The 15842-nt window shown below is 66.4% G+C and overlaps 2 protein-coding genes and 1 long non-coding RNA gene across 14 annotated transcripts; 1 reads left to right on the top strand and 2 right to left on the bottom strand.

The window, feature by feature from the left end:
• Nucleotides 1-418: 418 nt before the first annotated feature.
• Nucleotides 419-4760, bottom strand: SASH3 (SAM and SH3 domain containing 3). 7 transcript variants are annotated; one of them, XM_071757812.1, is made up of 8 exons: nucleotides 4514-4760; nucleotides 4170-4313; nucleotides 2777-2872; nucleotides 2381-2530; nucleotides 2171-2315; nucleotides 1959-2098; nucleotides 1652-1858; nucleotides 419-1406 (listed from the first exon to the last, which is right to left on the bottom strand). In XM_071757812.1, exons 2-8 carry the CDS (start codon nucleotides 4221-4223, stop codon nucleotides 744-746), a joined length of 1455 nt encoding a protein of 484 aa, XP_071613913.1. In that variant the 5' UTR covers nucleotides 4224-4313; nucleotides 4514-4760; the 3' UTR covers nucleotides 419-743. The 7 variants fall into 7 exon arrangements, with proteins under 7 accessions (XP_071613913.1, XP_071613912.1, XP_071613911.1 ...); XM_071757815.1 differs by having other exon boundaries at nucleotides 877-1187; nucleotides 1256-1406; nucleotides 2171-2312; nucleotides 4170-4760; XM_071757814.1 differs by having other exon boundaries at nucleotides 877-1184; nucleotides 1256-1406; nucleotides 4170-4760.
• A 127-nt stretch (nucleotides 4761-4887) lies between these two features.
• XPNPEP2 (X-prolyl aminopeptidase 2) lies at nucleotides 4888-9997 on the bottom strand. Of its 6 annotated transcripts, none has more exons than XM_071757804.1 (21): nucleotides 9718-9997; nucleotides 9545-9609; nucleotides 9318-9328; nucleotides 9163-9244; nucleotides 8953-9057; nucleotides 8738-8824; nucleotides 8510-8656; nucleotides 8311-8412; nucleotides 8121-8202; nucleotides 7591-7786; nucleotides 7394-7483; nucleotides 7195-7304; nucleotides 7036-7113; nucleotides 6894-6965; nucleotides 6718-6778; nucleotides 6533-6602; nucleotides 6321-6425; nucleotides 5922-5981; nucleotides 5672-5748; nucleotides 5478-5576; nucleotides 4888-5246 (listed from the first exon to the last, which is right to left on the bottom strand). In XM_071757804.1, exons 1-21 carry the CDS (start codon nucleotides 9990-9992, stop codon nucleotides 5019-5021), a joined length of 2202 nt encoding a protein of 733 aa, XP_071613905.1. In that variant the 5' UTR covers nucleotides 9993-9997; the 3' UTR covers nucleotides 4888-5018. The 6 variants fall into 6 exon arrangements, with proteins under 6 accessions (XP_071613905.1, XP_071613904.1, XP_071613910.1 ...); XM_071757803.1 differs by having other exon boundaries at nucleotides 5444-5576; XM_071757809.1 differs by having other exon boundaries at nucleotides 9163-9226; nucleotides 9318-9428; nucleotides 9718-9856.
• A 3060-nt stretch (nucleotides 9998-13057) lies between these two features.
• LOC139802557 (uncharacterized) lies at nucleotides 13058-14875 on the top strand. The gene is made up of 3 exons (XR_011728688.1): nucleotides 13058-13144; nucleotides 13928-14117; nucleotides 14208-14875. It is a non-coding gene; the product is annotated as an uncharacterized lncRNA (long non-coding RNA).
• Nucleotides 14876-15842: the final 967 nt, after the last annotated feature.

Below are 15842 nucleotides of genomic sequence, written 5' to 3' on the forward strand. Positions count from 1 at the left end.
GTTTTGGAAGGCGGTGTGTTGAGGGCTGCCGGCACCTGCGGTTCCTGCCTGTGCTGTTCAGGTTCTGTGAAGGAAGTGTGGGGGTAGGGTGAGGGGTGGGGTTTCTTTGTTTTTTTTTTTTCTCCTTTTTTTAATTTTGAAACAATGAAGGAAACTTGATTGCTTTGAAAAATGGCTGAGCCGTAGCCTCTGCCTCTGTCTGCGCCTCCCCTCTGGCTTTCCAGCCTCCACCTCTCACACTTCCAGGGTGTCTTTACCTGTGTCCTGCTGTCCCAGCACGGTGGGTGAGGGGGGGTCTCTGCTGCTCAGCCCACATCCCAGTGGGTGCAGCTGGGGACTCCCCAGAAGCTCTGGGTTCCCCACAGGCACCGCTCCCTTCCCAGCTCCCTTCCCTGGCAGGCAGGAGGCAGGTTGTGGCTGGAGCAGACTTGCCTGGTTTTATTGCAGTCGAGCACAAAGGAACCAAGTGGGTGACCAGAGGCCAACACTGCAGCCTTTGGGGGTCCCCTTGAGCCAAGGGGGAGGTGTGGGCTCACAGGGCCCTTTCTGGGCTGCTCCTGGTTGGGGTGAACCCAACCTTCCCAGCGCCCCTTTCCCTGGCTGTGCCAGGAGGATGCTGAGGAAGGCAGCGGGGACCCACCCTGCTCTGGGTTTGCTCTGTCCCTTCCTGCCACAGCCCTCTCTGTCCTTGCAGCCCCCTCTGCAGCCGGGGAGGCTCCAGGGGGAACTCCTGGAGCTGGGGATCAAGTGGGGCAAGGCCAGGACAGGCACTCCAGCCCGACAGCATCTCGGTGGGGAGCAGGGTGTGAGGCAGTGCGGTTGCAAAGTGTCCTGGGGGCAGCCAGAGGGGTGGCCTCAGGGCACTCAGGGCTGAGCTGCCTGCGGCCACAGGGCACCCAGGGCTGTGGGGTCCCACTGATGGGGTCACCTGCCCCCCAGCTGGGAGATGTCCCACCACCAGGCCAGGCTGGGAAGCAGCTGTGAGCTGTGCTGGTGGGCTCAGGAGGGGTCTGGCAGGGAGAGAGCCTGCAGCTGCCCCTCGGGACCCCCCGGCTCACTCTCGTCCCGGCTGCTGTCGAGTGTCTCCGATCCCTCGAAGCATCCCGAATCCCGGGGAATGTCTCCCTTGGGCTCTGAGGGTGAAGCCTGGGCTCCGGAGCCATCACCTTCCTCGGGCTCACTCGCTGCTGGGAGAGACAGGCGGTGGGGTTAGTGGGCAGGGGGGTGTCCCCCCCATCCTGTCCCCATCTCTTACTGTCATAGTCCAGGAGGAGCTCGGCTGCTGTCAGCAGCTTGGCGCGGTGCTGGGGGTCAGTGATGTTCAGCTCGTTGAGGTGGGTCTCACGCAGCTCCTTGAAGTCCTCCAGGGTCTGGTAGCCGTTCAGCAGCAGGGTGGAGATGTGCTCCTGGGGCAGGGGGCCGGCACGGTGAGTGAGGGCTCTCCCTACCTGGCCCCCCACACTAGCCGTGTGGCTACCGCCTCAGCATGGCTCCGTGGTGGGCACTTGCCCAAGCATCATCCGTAAAAGCCCTGTGTGTCCCCTTGGGGGTGAAGTGGAGGGAGCCACAGGGATGGGGAGCAGAAGGGAGGGTGGTCCTGCTGCTGCCACCCTGGGCTCGTGCTGGCTGCCACTGTCCCTCTGTCCCCTACCTGCAGGTTGATGCGCTCCAGCAGCTCGTGGAGGGTCTTGGGCTTGAGCCTCTTGCTCTTGCAGGAGCCCCGGCTCTTGCGGGCAGGGAGTGTCTCCTCGGGGATGATATCCACGTAGATGAACTTGAAGGAGCCCACCCTGTTGTTGAGCAGCCCCGTCCAGGTGCCCACGGGCGGCTTCTCGATGATGCCGATGATGTCCCCTTTCTGGGACGAGGGAGGTGGAGGTGGGCGCAGGCGTGAGGAGGGGGTTCCCTGCCCCCCACCCTCCCTCCCTGCCTCCCCAGGACCCTGGCCCAGGGCTCACCCGCAGCTTCAGTGAGTCCCTGTCGTAAGGGCTGGGGGTGAAGTCGGTGTGGACGCGTGCCCGGCCGCAGAAGGGGCCGGTGTAGGCTGGGCTCTGCAGGCTGTCCCGGCTGTTGCCCCCGGGGATGGCCACCTCACTGCCTGCCGAGGGGAGTCAGGGGCTCAGGGTGGGTGGGACAGGGGGCTGGGGTCACCCGTGGAGGCTGGGCTCACCGCTGGACAGCTGGCGGGTGACTGGGGGGTGTCCCTCTTCCTCCATCTCCAGGTAAGGCGGTGGCACCTTCTCAAGGATCGGTTCCTCTATGCTGCTGGATGGGGACAGGGGACACGCGGCCTCCTCCTCCTCTGTGTCTCCCTGCTGAGGGGACTGGGGTCAGGTATGGAGGGGGAACTGCCCCTCAGCCTGCCTGGACCCCCACTCACCCTCCCCTCGGCCAGGGCTTTCACAGCCATCCTGCCCATCTTGCGGTTCATGGTGCGGGAGATGACTGCTCGCCACTTCTTGCTCAGCTTCATCCCGCTGCTCCGGGCAGCATCGTCGGGGCCAGGGCTGCTGGCCTCATCCTCGGGGATCTGGCAGAGGGGTGGAAGGTGAGGGTAGAGCTCCTCCCCCCCCCAGGCAAACGTCTGCTGGGTCACACAGGACTGCTCCTTGGGGAGCGAGACCCCAAATTCTGCCAGAGCTGGAACCTCTGGGGCTGCTCTCCCAGGAGGAACAGGACTTGGGGGAGACAGAATCCTGTGCTGGATGGGAAGGGGTCCCCGGGGAGCAGGAGGTGGCCAGGGGTGCTGCTGCCCCTGGGGAGGCCGGGAACTCACATTGTCCTCCAGGTTGAACTCCTTCTTGCTGGGCGTGGGGGAGGTGACTTTGGACTTGGCGAAGTCCTTGAAGCTGCTGGAGCGCTGGAGGGAGAGCTGGGGGGCAGGGGAAGGGCTGAGGGATCCTCCCTGTGCCCTCCAGCAGCCGGAGCAGCCGCAGCTCAGTCCCGGCTTTGGGCCAAACCCACCCAGGTGCGTTTTGGATCTCAGTCGTGGTGCAACCCTCCCTCGCTGCCTCTCTGAGCCCTCCCCGTGCCCCCTTTCCCCTCTCCCCTTGCCCTGGGGTCCGTGTCCCACGGGAAGGGGTTCCTCTTGCTGGGGTGCTGGAGCACCCTGGGTGCCAGCCAGCCCCGGTCCCTGCATGGCCCCGGAGCTCTCACCGTGGCGCTGGGTCTCGGCTCGACCGCAAACGCAGCAATTTCCTTTCTCGCCTCTCTCTGCCGGGGCCCTTCTCAGCCCCTGCGCCCTGCTCCGTCTCCGCGCCTCCCACCCCCTCCGCCTCCTCCCCCTCTCCTTCGTTGTTATCTCCTCGGCTGAGCATCCTTTACTGCTTTTTTTTGCCATATTTTTTTGCAGAGGTCTGGCTCGGGTAAGCACCACTGGCTCCATCCCCACCGTGGCTTTACTGAGCAGGACCGGCTCAGCTGGAGCAGTCGTGCGGGTGGGCTGACCCCCTCCCCCCCCAGCACCCCCAAACCCAGCAGCAACAGTGGCTGCCCACACCTCCTCCCCCCCCACCCCTCGGTGGCAAAACAGCAGCGAGAGGGAAGTGAGAGCTGCGGCTGGGGCTGGGGATGCCCGCAGGGTCCTGCCGGGCTGGCTGGGCCACCCCTGGGATGGGAACGGGGGGCTTCACCCCAATTCCCCCCCGGAGCTTGCCAGCAGTGGCGTGTGGCTGGCTGTGGCTGCGGCAGGACCTCAGCACATGGCAGAGTGTGGCCAAGTTGTGGGGGGCTCTAGAGGGGGCTCGGGGGGTGCCCGGTGCTGCCGATGGCTCCAGGCACTCGGTGAGGTGCTGCTTGGGGACCAACCCAGGTGACAGAACTGCAGCCTCGCGTGGCCACTGTCACCGCCACCACTGGGACCGTGTGCCTGGCAGCCCCGCGGCTGGAAGTGCCCACGCTGTGGGGAAGGGGATCCACTGTCCCCCCCTGCAGAGCCCCCCAGTCCCATCCACACCCACAGTGCCCTCGGGAGCCTGTTCATCCCGCCAGGATGCGAGCCAGGGTGATGCATGAGGCCAGGGCCACGCAGCAGCAAGGCCGTGGTGGCCAGTGGTGGCCAGGACCCCAGGGGTGCCCCAGCCCCCCGACTCCCTGCCCCGCATCCCACGGGCACCAGGCTTGTCCGGTGATGGGCGCACAGGACGTGGGTCACTGTCACCAGCCATTACCTTCCTGTGTCCCGGCTCCTTCTCACCCGCGTTGGAGGGCTTGCGGCGCAGCATGGTGCCGGTGCTGGGGGTGTGGGGTTGGGTCAGCACCGGGCAGGTCCCGTCCCACAGCACCGGCAGCGGGGCCGGGCAGCGGGCAGGAAGCTGTAGGTCACATGAGGATGCTCGGGGCTGCGCGCTCAGGGCGGCTGTGGGTGCGCAGCCTGGGGCAGGAGGAGGAAGGAAACCCTTGGTGGTGGCCCCCGCGGTGGCCATGGCTGCCTGTGCCCTCAGCCACGCTGCTGGTGGCTACCGTGTCCCCCCTGCCCGATGATGAGGGTCCCCAACCCCTCTGCCATGCTCACCCTTGGCACCCGCTCACAGGACGTGAGGGCTGAGTCCTCTGTGTGATGCTTGGTCTGAGATGTCCCCTGCTGGTCCTTCTAGCTGGGCATCGAGCCCAGGAGGGACACAGACGTTGTCACCCTGCCAGGAAGGCCCTGCTCACACCACCTGCTCTGCACCTTCTTGCTCCAGTTCCCCCATCTCTTGTCCCAGTAATCAAAATCCACCCTGAACCTGCCTCCTCGCTGCCAGTGACAACTTGGTCACCCCAGGTCAGGGCAGGTGGCACGGGCTGGGTGACACGTGTGGGCCTGGGGGCCACATGAGGGGCTGGGGGCCACGTGTGGCCTGACACCTTCCCCCCAGCAGCCAGCGAGGGGCAAGCAGGCTGAGAGCACAGCGGGAATGCAGCACAGCCCCCCGGCCATGCTCGTGTTTAATCAGAAACGAGCAAATAGAAAACAGAAAAAAAGGGAAGTGAGCATGGGGGGAAGAACCGGAGGGCAGGGAGGGGCTGGCGAGGGCTCAGGCCAGCAGCCCGGAGGGCAGCACGGCCAGAAGGGTGGCGATGGCCAGCGTGGTGGCAGCAGCAGTGGTGGCAGCAGTGGCAGTGGTGGCAGTGGCAGCGTTGGGCAGAGGGAAGGGCTGGGTGCTCCTCTGCAGCCATCTGTGCTCCTCCTCCAGATGCTGCCGCAGCAGCTCCGGCCCCACACGCGCTCGGATGGTCTCGTAGTAGGAGTTCAGGTACCGGATCTGCAGCCGGGTACCGTGTGGGTCTGCAGGGTGCCGCCTGCCCCCCATTAGCCCACCCCACCCAGCTGGCCCCACCGCAGACCCTCTCGCCCCTCTCCATCCACCCCTGCCTGACTCCACTCACCCACCCTGGCTGTGCTGTGCTCCTGCTCTCCCACCACATCCTCACCCCGCCCCCCCTGGCCCTCGTGGCTCACCCCAGCTCTTGCCCCCACCCCGAGCACCCCAAACCTGCTCCGGTGACAGCAGGTTGAGGTCGATGAGGTTGCGGTCATAGGGCACCAGGGTCACCACCTCAAAGGTCAGGAAAGGTTCCTCCCTGCTCTGGTGCTGCCACAGAGAGGTGGCAGTGGGTGTCCCCAGCCCTGGGGGTGTCCCAGGGGTGCTCCCCCGTGCTGTGGCCGCCCCTGACACCTTTGTGTTACCTTGGTCTGTGCCTCCACCACGAGGGCAATGTCCTCGATGCGGATCCCGAACTCCCCATCCCGGTAGTACCCGGGCTCTGGGGGCCAAGGGAAGGAGCCTGCTCAGTCCTGATCCCAGAAACTACTCCAGCCCCTCGCACCCACCCAGAGGGGCCTGATCTGGCCCCTGAGCAGGGCCAAGAGCTGCCCGCCTCCTCCCCTGGGACATCCCCAGGCCCCCCATGCACTGGCTGTGGGGGGGGGCACACACCAATGGAGGTGAACATCCCGGCTGTCAGTGGCACGTTGCTGGACTGGAAGCCCACGGGCCCTGTGAGGGACATGCAGTGGGTCACAGCTCCTGGGGACACTGTGTGCTGCAGGGACACTGACAAGGACTGAGTTGTCACCACGGCAAAGATCACCATGGCAAGGACCATCTCAGAAAGGACCACGGGACCACGTCCAGCTGGGAGCATGGGACCGCCTTGGCAAGGACCACTGGGGTCACCTCTGTGAGGACCGTGGTGACACCCCAGCAAGGACCCTGCAGGTATGGGACACCCCTGCCCCACAGCAAAAGGTTCAGTAGGGAGATGAGAAGCCCTTGTCCCTGTCTGTGCCCCCACATCTCATCCCCTGTCCCCAGTGCTGGTGCCACAGCTCATACACTCGTGGACCGAGAGGAAGTTGCCGATGCCGTGGCCAGTCCCGTGGCCGTAGTTGAGTCCCACGTCCCAGAGCGCCTGTCGGGCAAAGGACTCCACTGCTCTCCCTGGGGAAGGATGGGGAGGGATGGGAGCCAGAGAACCAGTGCGGGCTCCCCTGCCTTCCTCCTCCCCACACCCGGGGGTCCCACACAGCTCTGGGCTGAGCACCCACCTGCCGTGTTGGGTGGGAAGATGAGGCGGGCCAGGTTGATGTTGCCCATCAGCACACGGGTATAGGCTTCCTGCCAGGGGCACGGTCAGGGGGCTGAGCAGGGAGGTGCCCAGACCCCCTACACCCAGAGCACATCCAGCCCTGGCTGGGGCCAGGGTGCTGGGCACCCCACGGGGTGCTGGTACCTTCTGGAGTGGGGTGGGGACACCCCAGTGCACTGTCCGGGTGATGTCTGTTGTCCCGTCCCTGCGTGGGGTGGTGGTGGTGGTGTGTGTGTGAAGGGGAGGGGGGTTCCTGGATCTGGGGGCCCCTGTCCTGTGCTGGGGACATGTAGGGGGAGGTCAGGGTAAGGGCTACCCACAGGTACTGTCCCCCGGTGTCCAGGAGGTACATCTCATCCACAGACAGCATCCGGCTGCTCCCGTTGGAGGGGCTGTGGGGGGAGGGGGAGTCAGAGCTCTGCTCCCACCCCTGCTGCCCGACCCCCCAGGCCTGAGCCCTACCTGTAGTGGGCCAGCGCCGCGTTGAGCCCGCTGGCTGAGATGGACTGGAAGCTGGGCCCACAGCTGTGTTCCTGGGCCCTGGAAGGCAGTAGGGAGGGGGATGCTGGGGATCCCCGGCTGCCCAGCACCGGGCAGGGGGAACACGGCAGCAGCACTGACTGTCGCAGGGCATCGATGTGCTGGGCCCCCGAAAACTCATCCACCTGCCCCTGCGGGACCACCTTCTCCAGCCACAGCAGGTACTGGATGACAGCCACCGCATCCCGAACCTGGGGGGGACATCAGAGATGGGGGGGACATCAGCACCCTGCTTCTCTCATCTTCCTCCTGGGACTGTGGGGGCAGGGACACCCCTTACGTGAGCAGCACGCAGCAGCTCCTGCTCCTTCTTGTTCTTCACAGCCTTGGCCAACATGACAGGTGAGTAGCTGTCCTCCAGCAGCTTCTCCTGCAAGGGTGGGCTGGGGGTGACACGGCTGTGGACGGCCACTCCTTGGTCACTCCACACCAAGGAGGTGGCACCTCCTTGGCAGGATGGGGGTGATGCCACCACACCTGGGGGATGATGCTGTAGAGCCCGTAAGTGGTGTACTCGGTGCCCAGCCAGACGGTGACGTTGCCCTGGACGTAGAAGCCCAGGTGGGCTGGTGCCTGCCCGTAGGACAGCAGCTCCACGCAGAGTGTCCCCGGGCACTCTGCCCGCAGGGACTGCCGTGCCTCTGGTGACAGCCGCCACTCCTCCACGAACAGGCTGGGGAAGGGAGGGGTGGGCACAGCCAGGGGCTCAGTTCCCAGGCAGGACACATCGGCAGGGAGGAGGGGGCTGGGGCAGCAGAGGGGATGTGGGATGGGAGTGGGGCTCAGCTTCAGGGTGGGCTGTAAGGTGGAGGGGATGAGCCCCAGGGTGGGCTGGGTGAGGGGCCGGAGCTGGGAAAGGTGTGAGGCTTGGAGGGGACACAAACTGCAGGGCATGGTGGGCTCTGGGGACAGCAAGGCCAGGGGAGGGTCCTGTGGGTGCTGGCTCTAGAAGAAGGTGGATGTTGAGCCCCCTCAGTGCCCCCCCAGCCATGAGAGGTGCTGCCCACCTTATGGTGGTGTTGGTCAGCAGGGTGTAGGAGTAGAAGACGGGGTTGTAGGGGATGTCGTCCCCACGGAGGTTGAAGAGCCCTGTGGGGAGTGAGACCACCGAGCCCATGGCCACCACCTGCCCTCCCACCCCCCGGGCTTGGAGCTCATGGCACCCCCCTGGCACCCTCAGACCCCCCTGGTACCCACAGGCAGTCTCCTCCAGCCCTGCAAGCAGCACAGCCGTGGGGTGCCTCGCATGCTGCTCCATCTGATTCCGGATCCCCTCCACCTTCTCCTGCCACCTGCTCCCTGCAAGAGCAACGAGTGCCCACCTGGGCTCAGGGACCTGTGGGTGGTCCCCCAAGGCCACCATCCCCCCAAGAGTCTCGGGAGGATGGGGTGGTACCAGTGAAGGCTGCTGGCAGGCTGTAGATCTGTCCGGAGGCCGCAGGGGGTCTCTGGTCACCCCACACTTGATCCACAAGGTTGGTCTGGGTGGGGAGCAGGGTCCTGCTGGAGCCCTGCAGCACCCGGCTGTAGCTGTTCCAGGCGCCTGGGGGGGGGTGTGAATCCACGGTTGGGTGAACCCTGGGGAGTCCACCCACAGGGCCCCCCGGGCAATGGCCAACACTACCTATGGAGAAGAGGAAGGGGTCCAGGCCGATGTTCCCCCCCGCAGGAACCTCCCGCAGGATCCACAGCCCGATGGACTCTGTCCAGGCTGCAGGAGAGAGGGTGGCACCGTGAGGACCAGCCACCCCCCAGCCCGTGCTGCGGCCGTGCTTGGGGCTGGGGGGCAGTTGTGTTCAAGGGGGTTGGGGGTGTGACCGCAGCCCCCCGCCCACGGACTCGTCCTCTGCAGCTCCCAGTTGCAGTCCAGTTGCCGCTCCGCCTGCCTCCAGTACCGGCTGTCGGTCCACAGCGCAGCCTTGTCCTGTGTCACCACGGCGGTGCCTGGCACGGGGATGGGGGCTCAGACATCACCCCCGGGGACACCCACGGGGCGAGCCCTTCCCCTCGCCCCCCGCAGGGCCCCCGGGGTGCTGCGGACGCTGTCACCTGCGGAGCCGGTGAAGCCGGTGATCCAGCAGAGCCGCGCGTCCCGCCGGGCGATGTACTCACTCTGCAGCCAGGGATGGAGCTGTCAGGGGTGGCCACAGGCACCAGCACGGGGTGGGGGTCCCCGGGGGTGCGAGTGGGCCCCCCCCAGTTACCATGTGGGCGTCTGTGGAGGGGACGATGTAGGCGTGGAGGCCACGGTCTCGCATGGCGTCCCGCAGAGCCGCCAGCCGCCCTGTTGTGTCCGTGGCCGTGGGGGGCAGGTACTGGTGGCACAAGGGGGACAGGTGCTGGGGGGCATGGGCTGCAGCGGTGGGGCTGGGGGCTGACCCCGTGCGGGGGTTCGGGGAGCAGGGGGGTGTTGGGGCACAGTGGGGCTCACCGGTGGGTCCACGGAGCAGTCCCTGATGTCGGTCCTGGGCTGTGGGTGGAGGCCGGTGGCATGGCCTGGGGGCACAGGGACATGATGGAGCTGCCAAACATCCCTGCGCCCCCTCCGGGAGAGGTCTTGGGGTGGTAGCCAGCACACCCGGTGTCCCAGCCCCTCTGACCCACCGTGGAGCAGGAGCAGCCAGGCTGCCACCCACAGCAGGGACTGCATGGCTGCCTGGGGGGGGGCCTGGCAGGACAGGGAGCAGAGAGGACAGCTCCCCAGGGCCCTGGGTGACAGGTCCCTCCTCCTGCACCTTTGTCCTGGGGGCAGAGGGGTGCTGGATGAGAGGGGCCCGGCCCACGGCTGGCCCAGGGAGGTTGTCCTGTGCATTGGGAATGGATCCTGCCCCGAAATAAAAGCAAACAGCAGAATCAGCACAGAGTCCAAAGATCCTCATGGAGAGCAGGGAGGGCTGTGCCAGCCTGGCACATCCCAGACACCCTGGGGAAACCTGGCATGGGAGTCCTGGGGTGCCCATGGGGAGAAGGAGTGGAGCATCACAGCTGGTGACATGTGCCCAGGGATGCCCTGCGCAGAAGGGGATGGGAGAGGAGGGTGCTGTGGTGCACCCAGGGTGACACCAGGCTCCACAGGGCCACCTTGGTGACAGGAGTGACAAATGTTGAGTGGCCATGGGTTGGGTGGGGCACGGATGATGTCAGCATTGAGCAGAGCCAGGCTTGGTGGAGCTGGGGAGGAGGTGGGTTTGGGGTGTGATGGTGGGGACAGAGCACAGTGCTCAGGGGCAGCTGCCACCTCCCAGGGCCACTCTGGGACCCATTGTCTGCAGGAGCCATCTGGGCTCTGCCCTTTGTCCAGCCAAGCCCTGGAGTGTCACTGAGATGCTCGTTGTGACACTCACAGCAAGCCCTGACCTGCAGCCTGCTGCTCTTATTGCATTTTTAATTTTTATATTATAGTTTAGTTTATTTTAGTTCGATTTCCCAGTGCAATGGAATCTCGGTGGCTGTCGGGGAGAAGGGCCAGTGGGACAGCTCTGCAGCAGCGGTGGCCGTCCAGGGACAGGCAGGGACATCCCGGGGGTACGTGTGCCCCACCACCTCCCACCTCCCCACTCGGGCACTGCCACTGGGGCTGGACTGGGGCTTGGGTGGGAGCCGTGGGCCCGCTCCCGGGTGCTGGGGGGGTTGCGGTGACTGTCCGGCTGTGTCACCGCAGTGTCCGGCTGTGTCACCTGGTCCTGCTCACCACGAGGTGGCACCAGGGCCGCGCTGTGGAGCCGCGCAGACCCCGGTCCCCCCTCCTGTCCCCTGCCCCCTGCTCACCCCCGCTGCAACAGCCCATCCCGCCCCTGTCACACTGGTGTCACCACTGCCCTCGGGCTGGCTGTGCATGGCATCGCTCCCCGGTCCGGGGGGGACAGCAGGGCAGGACAGGGACAGGACGGTGGGGGACACCCAAGCTGCCTCTCCTTGCTATGGCAATCGAAGTTTCCCCATCTGTGTGACTCCGTTGCCGTGGTGACAGCCCTGCAGCCCCTTGCTGCCCTCCCGCTAATTAGTTCAAGGCGCTAATGATGCTGCCACTCTCCCTGCCCAGTGCCAGAGTTGCTGGATCTCCCCCTTCCCCCCGTCCCTTTGCCCCTTGTGAGGGGTCACACGGGGGCCCGCAGGGTGACAAGGGTGTCCCCCACCTCCTTGTTCCCAGCTGCTGCTCTCGCCCCTGCGATGCTGCCCCTGCTGCCAGTCCCAATGTCACCCCCGGTGCCACCCCTGAAGGGCTGGGGCTGTCCTGTCCTCACGGGCACAGTGTCACCATGAGCCCTGCACGTCCATCCTCCTCCTCCTCGCCCGGCACTGAGGCGGGGGGGGATGTCACCGGCCACCCCTGGGGACAGCTGGTGACATGTGCCACTCTGAGGAAGGCAGCGTCAACCGGACGAGGCCAGGAGCGTCCGGCCGGGCCCGGCCCTCCCGCGGGAGCTTTCCTCGAAGACGAGCAGGAGGAAGACTCCGGGGGGGGACATCCTCCCTTTGTGGGCTATTGTTGGCCTTCCGTCACCTGTGGTGGCCGCGGGGTGACTCAGGCCGGGGTGACGCGCCCGGCAAACAGGACACGGGGAGGGCGCGAGTGGCCCCAGGAATGCGGAAGCAGCGGTGGCACCGGGATGCGGTGACAATCCCTTGGGAAGGCAGGGACAGCGTGCCCGGGGGAGGATGAATGGGGGTCTGCTGCACCCCACAGCTTGGCTGCTGGCCCCAGGGAGGAGCACCTGGGCCTCCTGAGCTGGTGTCCCCCAAGGCACACCCCATTTCAGGGGCCAATGACCCCCACAGACAGTACAGCCCCTCCTCACACTCAGTACAGCCCCTCCTCATACTCCATGTGAGTCCACAGCCTACAGTTCTCCGTGAGCTGCTGCATCCTGGGTCCCTTCCCCAGGAGACATTCCTCCTTGAACTTCTCCAACAGGAGTTCTTCCCATGGGATGCTGTCCTTCAGGAGCAGACTGCCCCACCACAGGCTGCAGGTCCATATCTGCTCCACCGTGGACACCCACGGGCTGCAGAGGGATAGGATCCCTCACCATGGTGTTCTCCAGGGCTGCAGGGGAATCTTTGCTCCAGCACCTCCTGTGCTGCCCTGGGGGCTGCAGGGTTGGTCCTCTCTCATCTCACTCTTCTCCCCAGCTGCTCTTATGTACTAGTTCGTTTGTTTTTGTTTTTTTTTCCTCCTCCTTAAATGTGTTATCTCCAGGTGCTGCCACCACTGCTGGTGGCTCAGCCCTGGCCAGCAGCACATCCACCTTGCAGATGGCCTTATTGAACCTCCCCAGGCACCCCCGCCAGGTCTGTGGGTGCTGATGGGTGATGTCCTGGCACAGTGTGGGGTCCCCGTGGCCTCAGCTCTGCCTTCGAGGAGGAGCTGGGTGAACTGGGGGGCAGCAGAGTGGGGGGGCTGCATATGGCCCTCTGTGGGCACTGCTGGGAGGGGGGGTGCCAGGACAGTCTCCTGCCCCCTTGGGCATCCGGGTAAAGGTGAGGGGCTGGAAGGGGGAAGCTGGGCCAGGCTGAGAGGGTGTCCCAGGGCCAGTCTGGGTGGGGGGGTCCCAGAGACCAGAGCCAGGGTGGTCCCTGGGTTCCGAGTCTGGGTCCGACCTGAGAAGTGGAGCGTGCTGGTGAAGCATCCGCAGTAGGGGAATGCCGGGGGGGGACTCTGCTGGGGAGGTGGGGGTGGGAATCCGGAATCCCAGGACCAAGCTGGGTGGGTGGTCCCAGAGCCGGGCTAGAGGGGGATGCGAGTGGGGGATGCCCAGCAAGGGATGCCGGTGAGGATACGGGGCGGGGAGGGGGTGTCCCGGGGGGTGCGGGCGCTGGGCGGGGCGGGGGGCGGACCCACCCCCCTGGGGGCCCGGCAGCCACATGACCGGGCGGGCGGTGGGGCCGGGCCGGGCTCTCACCGCCTACAAATGCGGCTCCCCCGGCGCGGGGCCACCGCCGCCCCCAGCCCCCAGCCCCAGCATGGCCGCGCCGCGCTGGCTCCTGGTGCTGCTGCTGCTGCTCCTCGGGCTCGCCCTGGCCGCCGCGGGTGAGTGCCGGGACCCCCAGGTGGGGGGGGACCCACACCGGGCCGGGAACCCCTCTTTCCCCTGCTCCGGCATCGCGCGGTGCCCGCGCTGGCGGCGGGCGCGAAGGGGACCGTGCCCGTGGGCTGCGTGGGGCTGGGGGGGAGGAAGCACTTCTCGTGCTGCCAACAACCTCCCGTCCACGTCGGGGGCCGGAGAGCCGCCGCTGTCACCGGTCGTCGGGGCAGGACCCGCCCGGTGCCGAGGCGATCGCCCGGGGCATCCCTGCGACGGGACCCTCGCCCCTTCCCCGGCTGCGCTTCCGCTCCCGGCTCCGCGGTCAATACCGCGGGTTGGGACCCTCGGCTGCGTCCCCGGCCTGGCACCGGGGCTGGTACCGGAGTGTCTCTGCCAGGCGCCCCGGAGGCCGGGGGGTGGGCATTGCCCGCGGGGAAGGGGTGAGGGTCTCGGCAGCCCTTGCGCCCGGCTGGCACGGAGGGGAGCACGGGAGGGGAGGTCTGGGGGCCAAAGCCTGAGCCTGGGTCGCTCCGGTCGCCGTGGCGAGGCCAGTGGCAGTGGTTGCACGAGGTAGCCATGCTGCCCGCAGGTGGCCATGGTGGCCGTGGGAGGTGGCCACGGTGGCCACAGCTGGCCTGGCCACCTCGGCGCAGGAAGCACTTGGCCATCCGATGGCTCTTGCTGGGGGCAATTCAGGAAAGGGGCGGCCCTGCCTACCCGAGTATCCCCATCCCTGTCCTCTCCACTGAGCGAGGGGACCCGGCTAACTCTCTGCCTGCTGTCCCCAGGGCCGCTGTCTCAGGACGGGCAGGATGCGGGGGTCGGACTGGTGTGCCCCCCGGTGCGGCCGCGGGGTGCCCCGCGCGGGGCTGTGCAGCGGCCCGGGGGGTGGCGGAGGTCCCGGCGGCCTCGGCCTCGGCCCCGGCCCCGGCCCCGGCCCCGGCTGTCCCACAAGGGCCCGATGCCATTCTGAAGCAGGTGAGGAGCAGCGGGGCGTGGAGGGACACGGGACACGCGTGACACTGCGCGGAGGGGACTCATGCCTGCCTGGGTTTGCTCTTCTTGCAGGGTCATCTCCAGCTCCCCAGGGACGTGGCTCCCATCGCCTGCTCCGTGTCCCAGCCTGCCCTGCTTGTCTCCTGGCTCCGAGAGGGGGGTCCCACCCATGACTTCTCAGCTGGTGTCACCTCCTCCCTCTGGTGGTACCTGCCCCTGTCCCGGTGGGTGCGGGGCTGTCCTGGCTCACCGGGCCCCTTGGGCTTTGCCAAAGCACTTTGTGGGTGAAGGAGCCTCTCCATGGGCAGGCTGTGAGCTCCCTCGGGGCTCCTGCCCTGTCCCTGCAGTTGCCCATGAGCTGGGATGAGCGTGGAGCCTGCCCTGGTGGGGGGGGAGGTCTATTTATTCCCATGGTGCTAACCCCACACCCTGGGTGAGCTGCTCTTCCCTCCCTGGTGAGCAGGGGACTTCATCCTGTGGGCAGACCCTGCTCCTGGGGACCCCCAAGGTGTGGGGTGCTCACTCAGGACACCGCGTGGAGCTCTGCCCACTCCATGACATGGGACAGCAGGAGAATGGGGGGGGGAGGGGGGCACTGGGGGTCTCTGTGTCAAACACTGATAAATGCCAAAGAGGGGACCTTGCTCTGAGCCAGGTCCTGCTGACCACGTTTCTCATGTCTGTAAAGATTTATTCTGTGTAAATATATCTTTATAATAAAGAGTTATAATAAAGAGTTATGATGACAGTAAACCCTTATTTCTGCACTGTGGGTATGGGCTGCTTACCCACTAGTGGGAGTCCTCAGATGGCTGGGGGCCAGCATGGGGTGAGCAGCACCTGTGGGTGCTGGGGAAGCCGTGGGTGCAGCACCTGTATCCAGTAGCATGGTTCTGGGGCAGGGAGGAGGGATTGGGCCTGGGCCACTCCTGCTGGGGGGACAATGAGGCCAATGGGTCAGGTAGAATCTGAGTGGTGGCTGCTGGAGCTCTCTGCCTGCTGGGTGATGCTCCAGCCCGGGTGAAGGGCAAGCAGCCCCACAGTGCTGTGGGATGCTGGTTCTGCCACTGGTGTCCCCATCCCCACGAGGCTCTGTGCAAGCAGGACTGGGGTTCAGGGCTCAGAGGATTGAGCCTCCCTGTAGGACCTTGCAGGTGGATTGGGGCAGAGTCCTGCACAGGACTGGGACCCCCTCAGGACAGAATCTCCCCACATGGGACCCCCAAGCAAGGCAGTGCCCGTGTGGGGCCCCGAAACCCCCAATTGTTTGCAGGAGGCCACTGACAGGCGAGGTCCCCAGGCAGAGGGGACCCGGTAGCTTGTGGGGTGGCGGGCAGGGGGTGGCAGCAGCAGAGGGGAGGGGGTTAAGGGGGCCCCGAGGAGCGGAAAGGCTGCAGCTGTGGGGCTGGGAGCGGGAAGCAGGGCTGGGCCCAGCTCATCCTCCGGGACCGGGGCGGGATGTGCTCCCGGCCACGCGCCAGCGTGCTCCATCATGGCCGGGGCTGGGACAGGGCTGCCAGACCCCTGCCCGCCCCCCTCTCTGTCCTGGCACTCCAGTTTCCAGCCCCATCAGCCTCCCGGCCCCAGCCATGCCCCCCCTGGCTGACCCCACCTCCCCCGGGACCATCCCTCCATTGACACCCGACGGTGCTGCTGCTACTGGTTTGAACTGGGAGGCCTGTTCCCCTCCACCCAGACCTCAGCACT

The sequence above is a fragment of the Heliangelus exortis genome, chromosome 14, assembly GCF_036169615.1.
Source record: "Heliangelus exortis chromosome 14, bHelExo1.hap1, whole genome shotgun sequence".
Lineage (NCBI taxonomy): Eukaryota > Metazoa > Chordata > Aves > Apodiformes > Trochilidae > Heliangelus > Heliangelus exortis.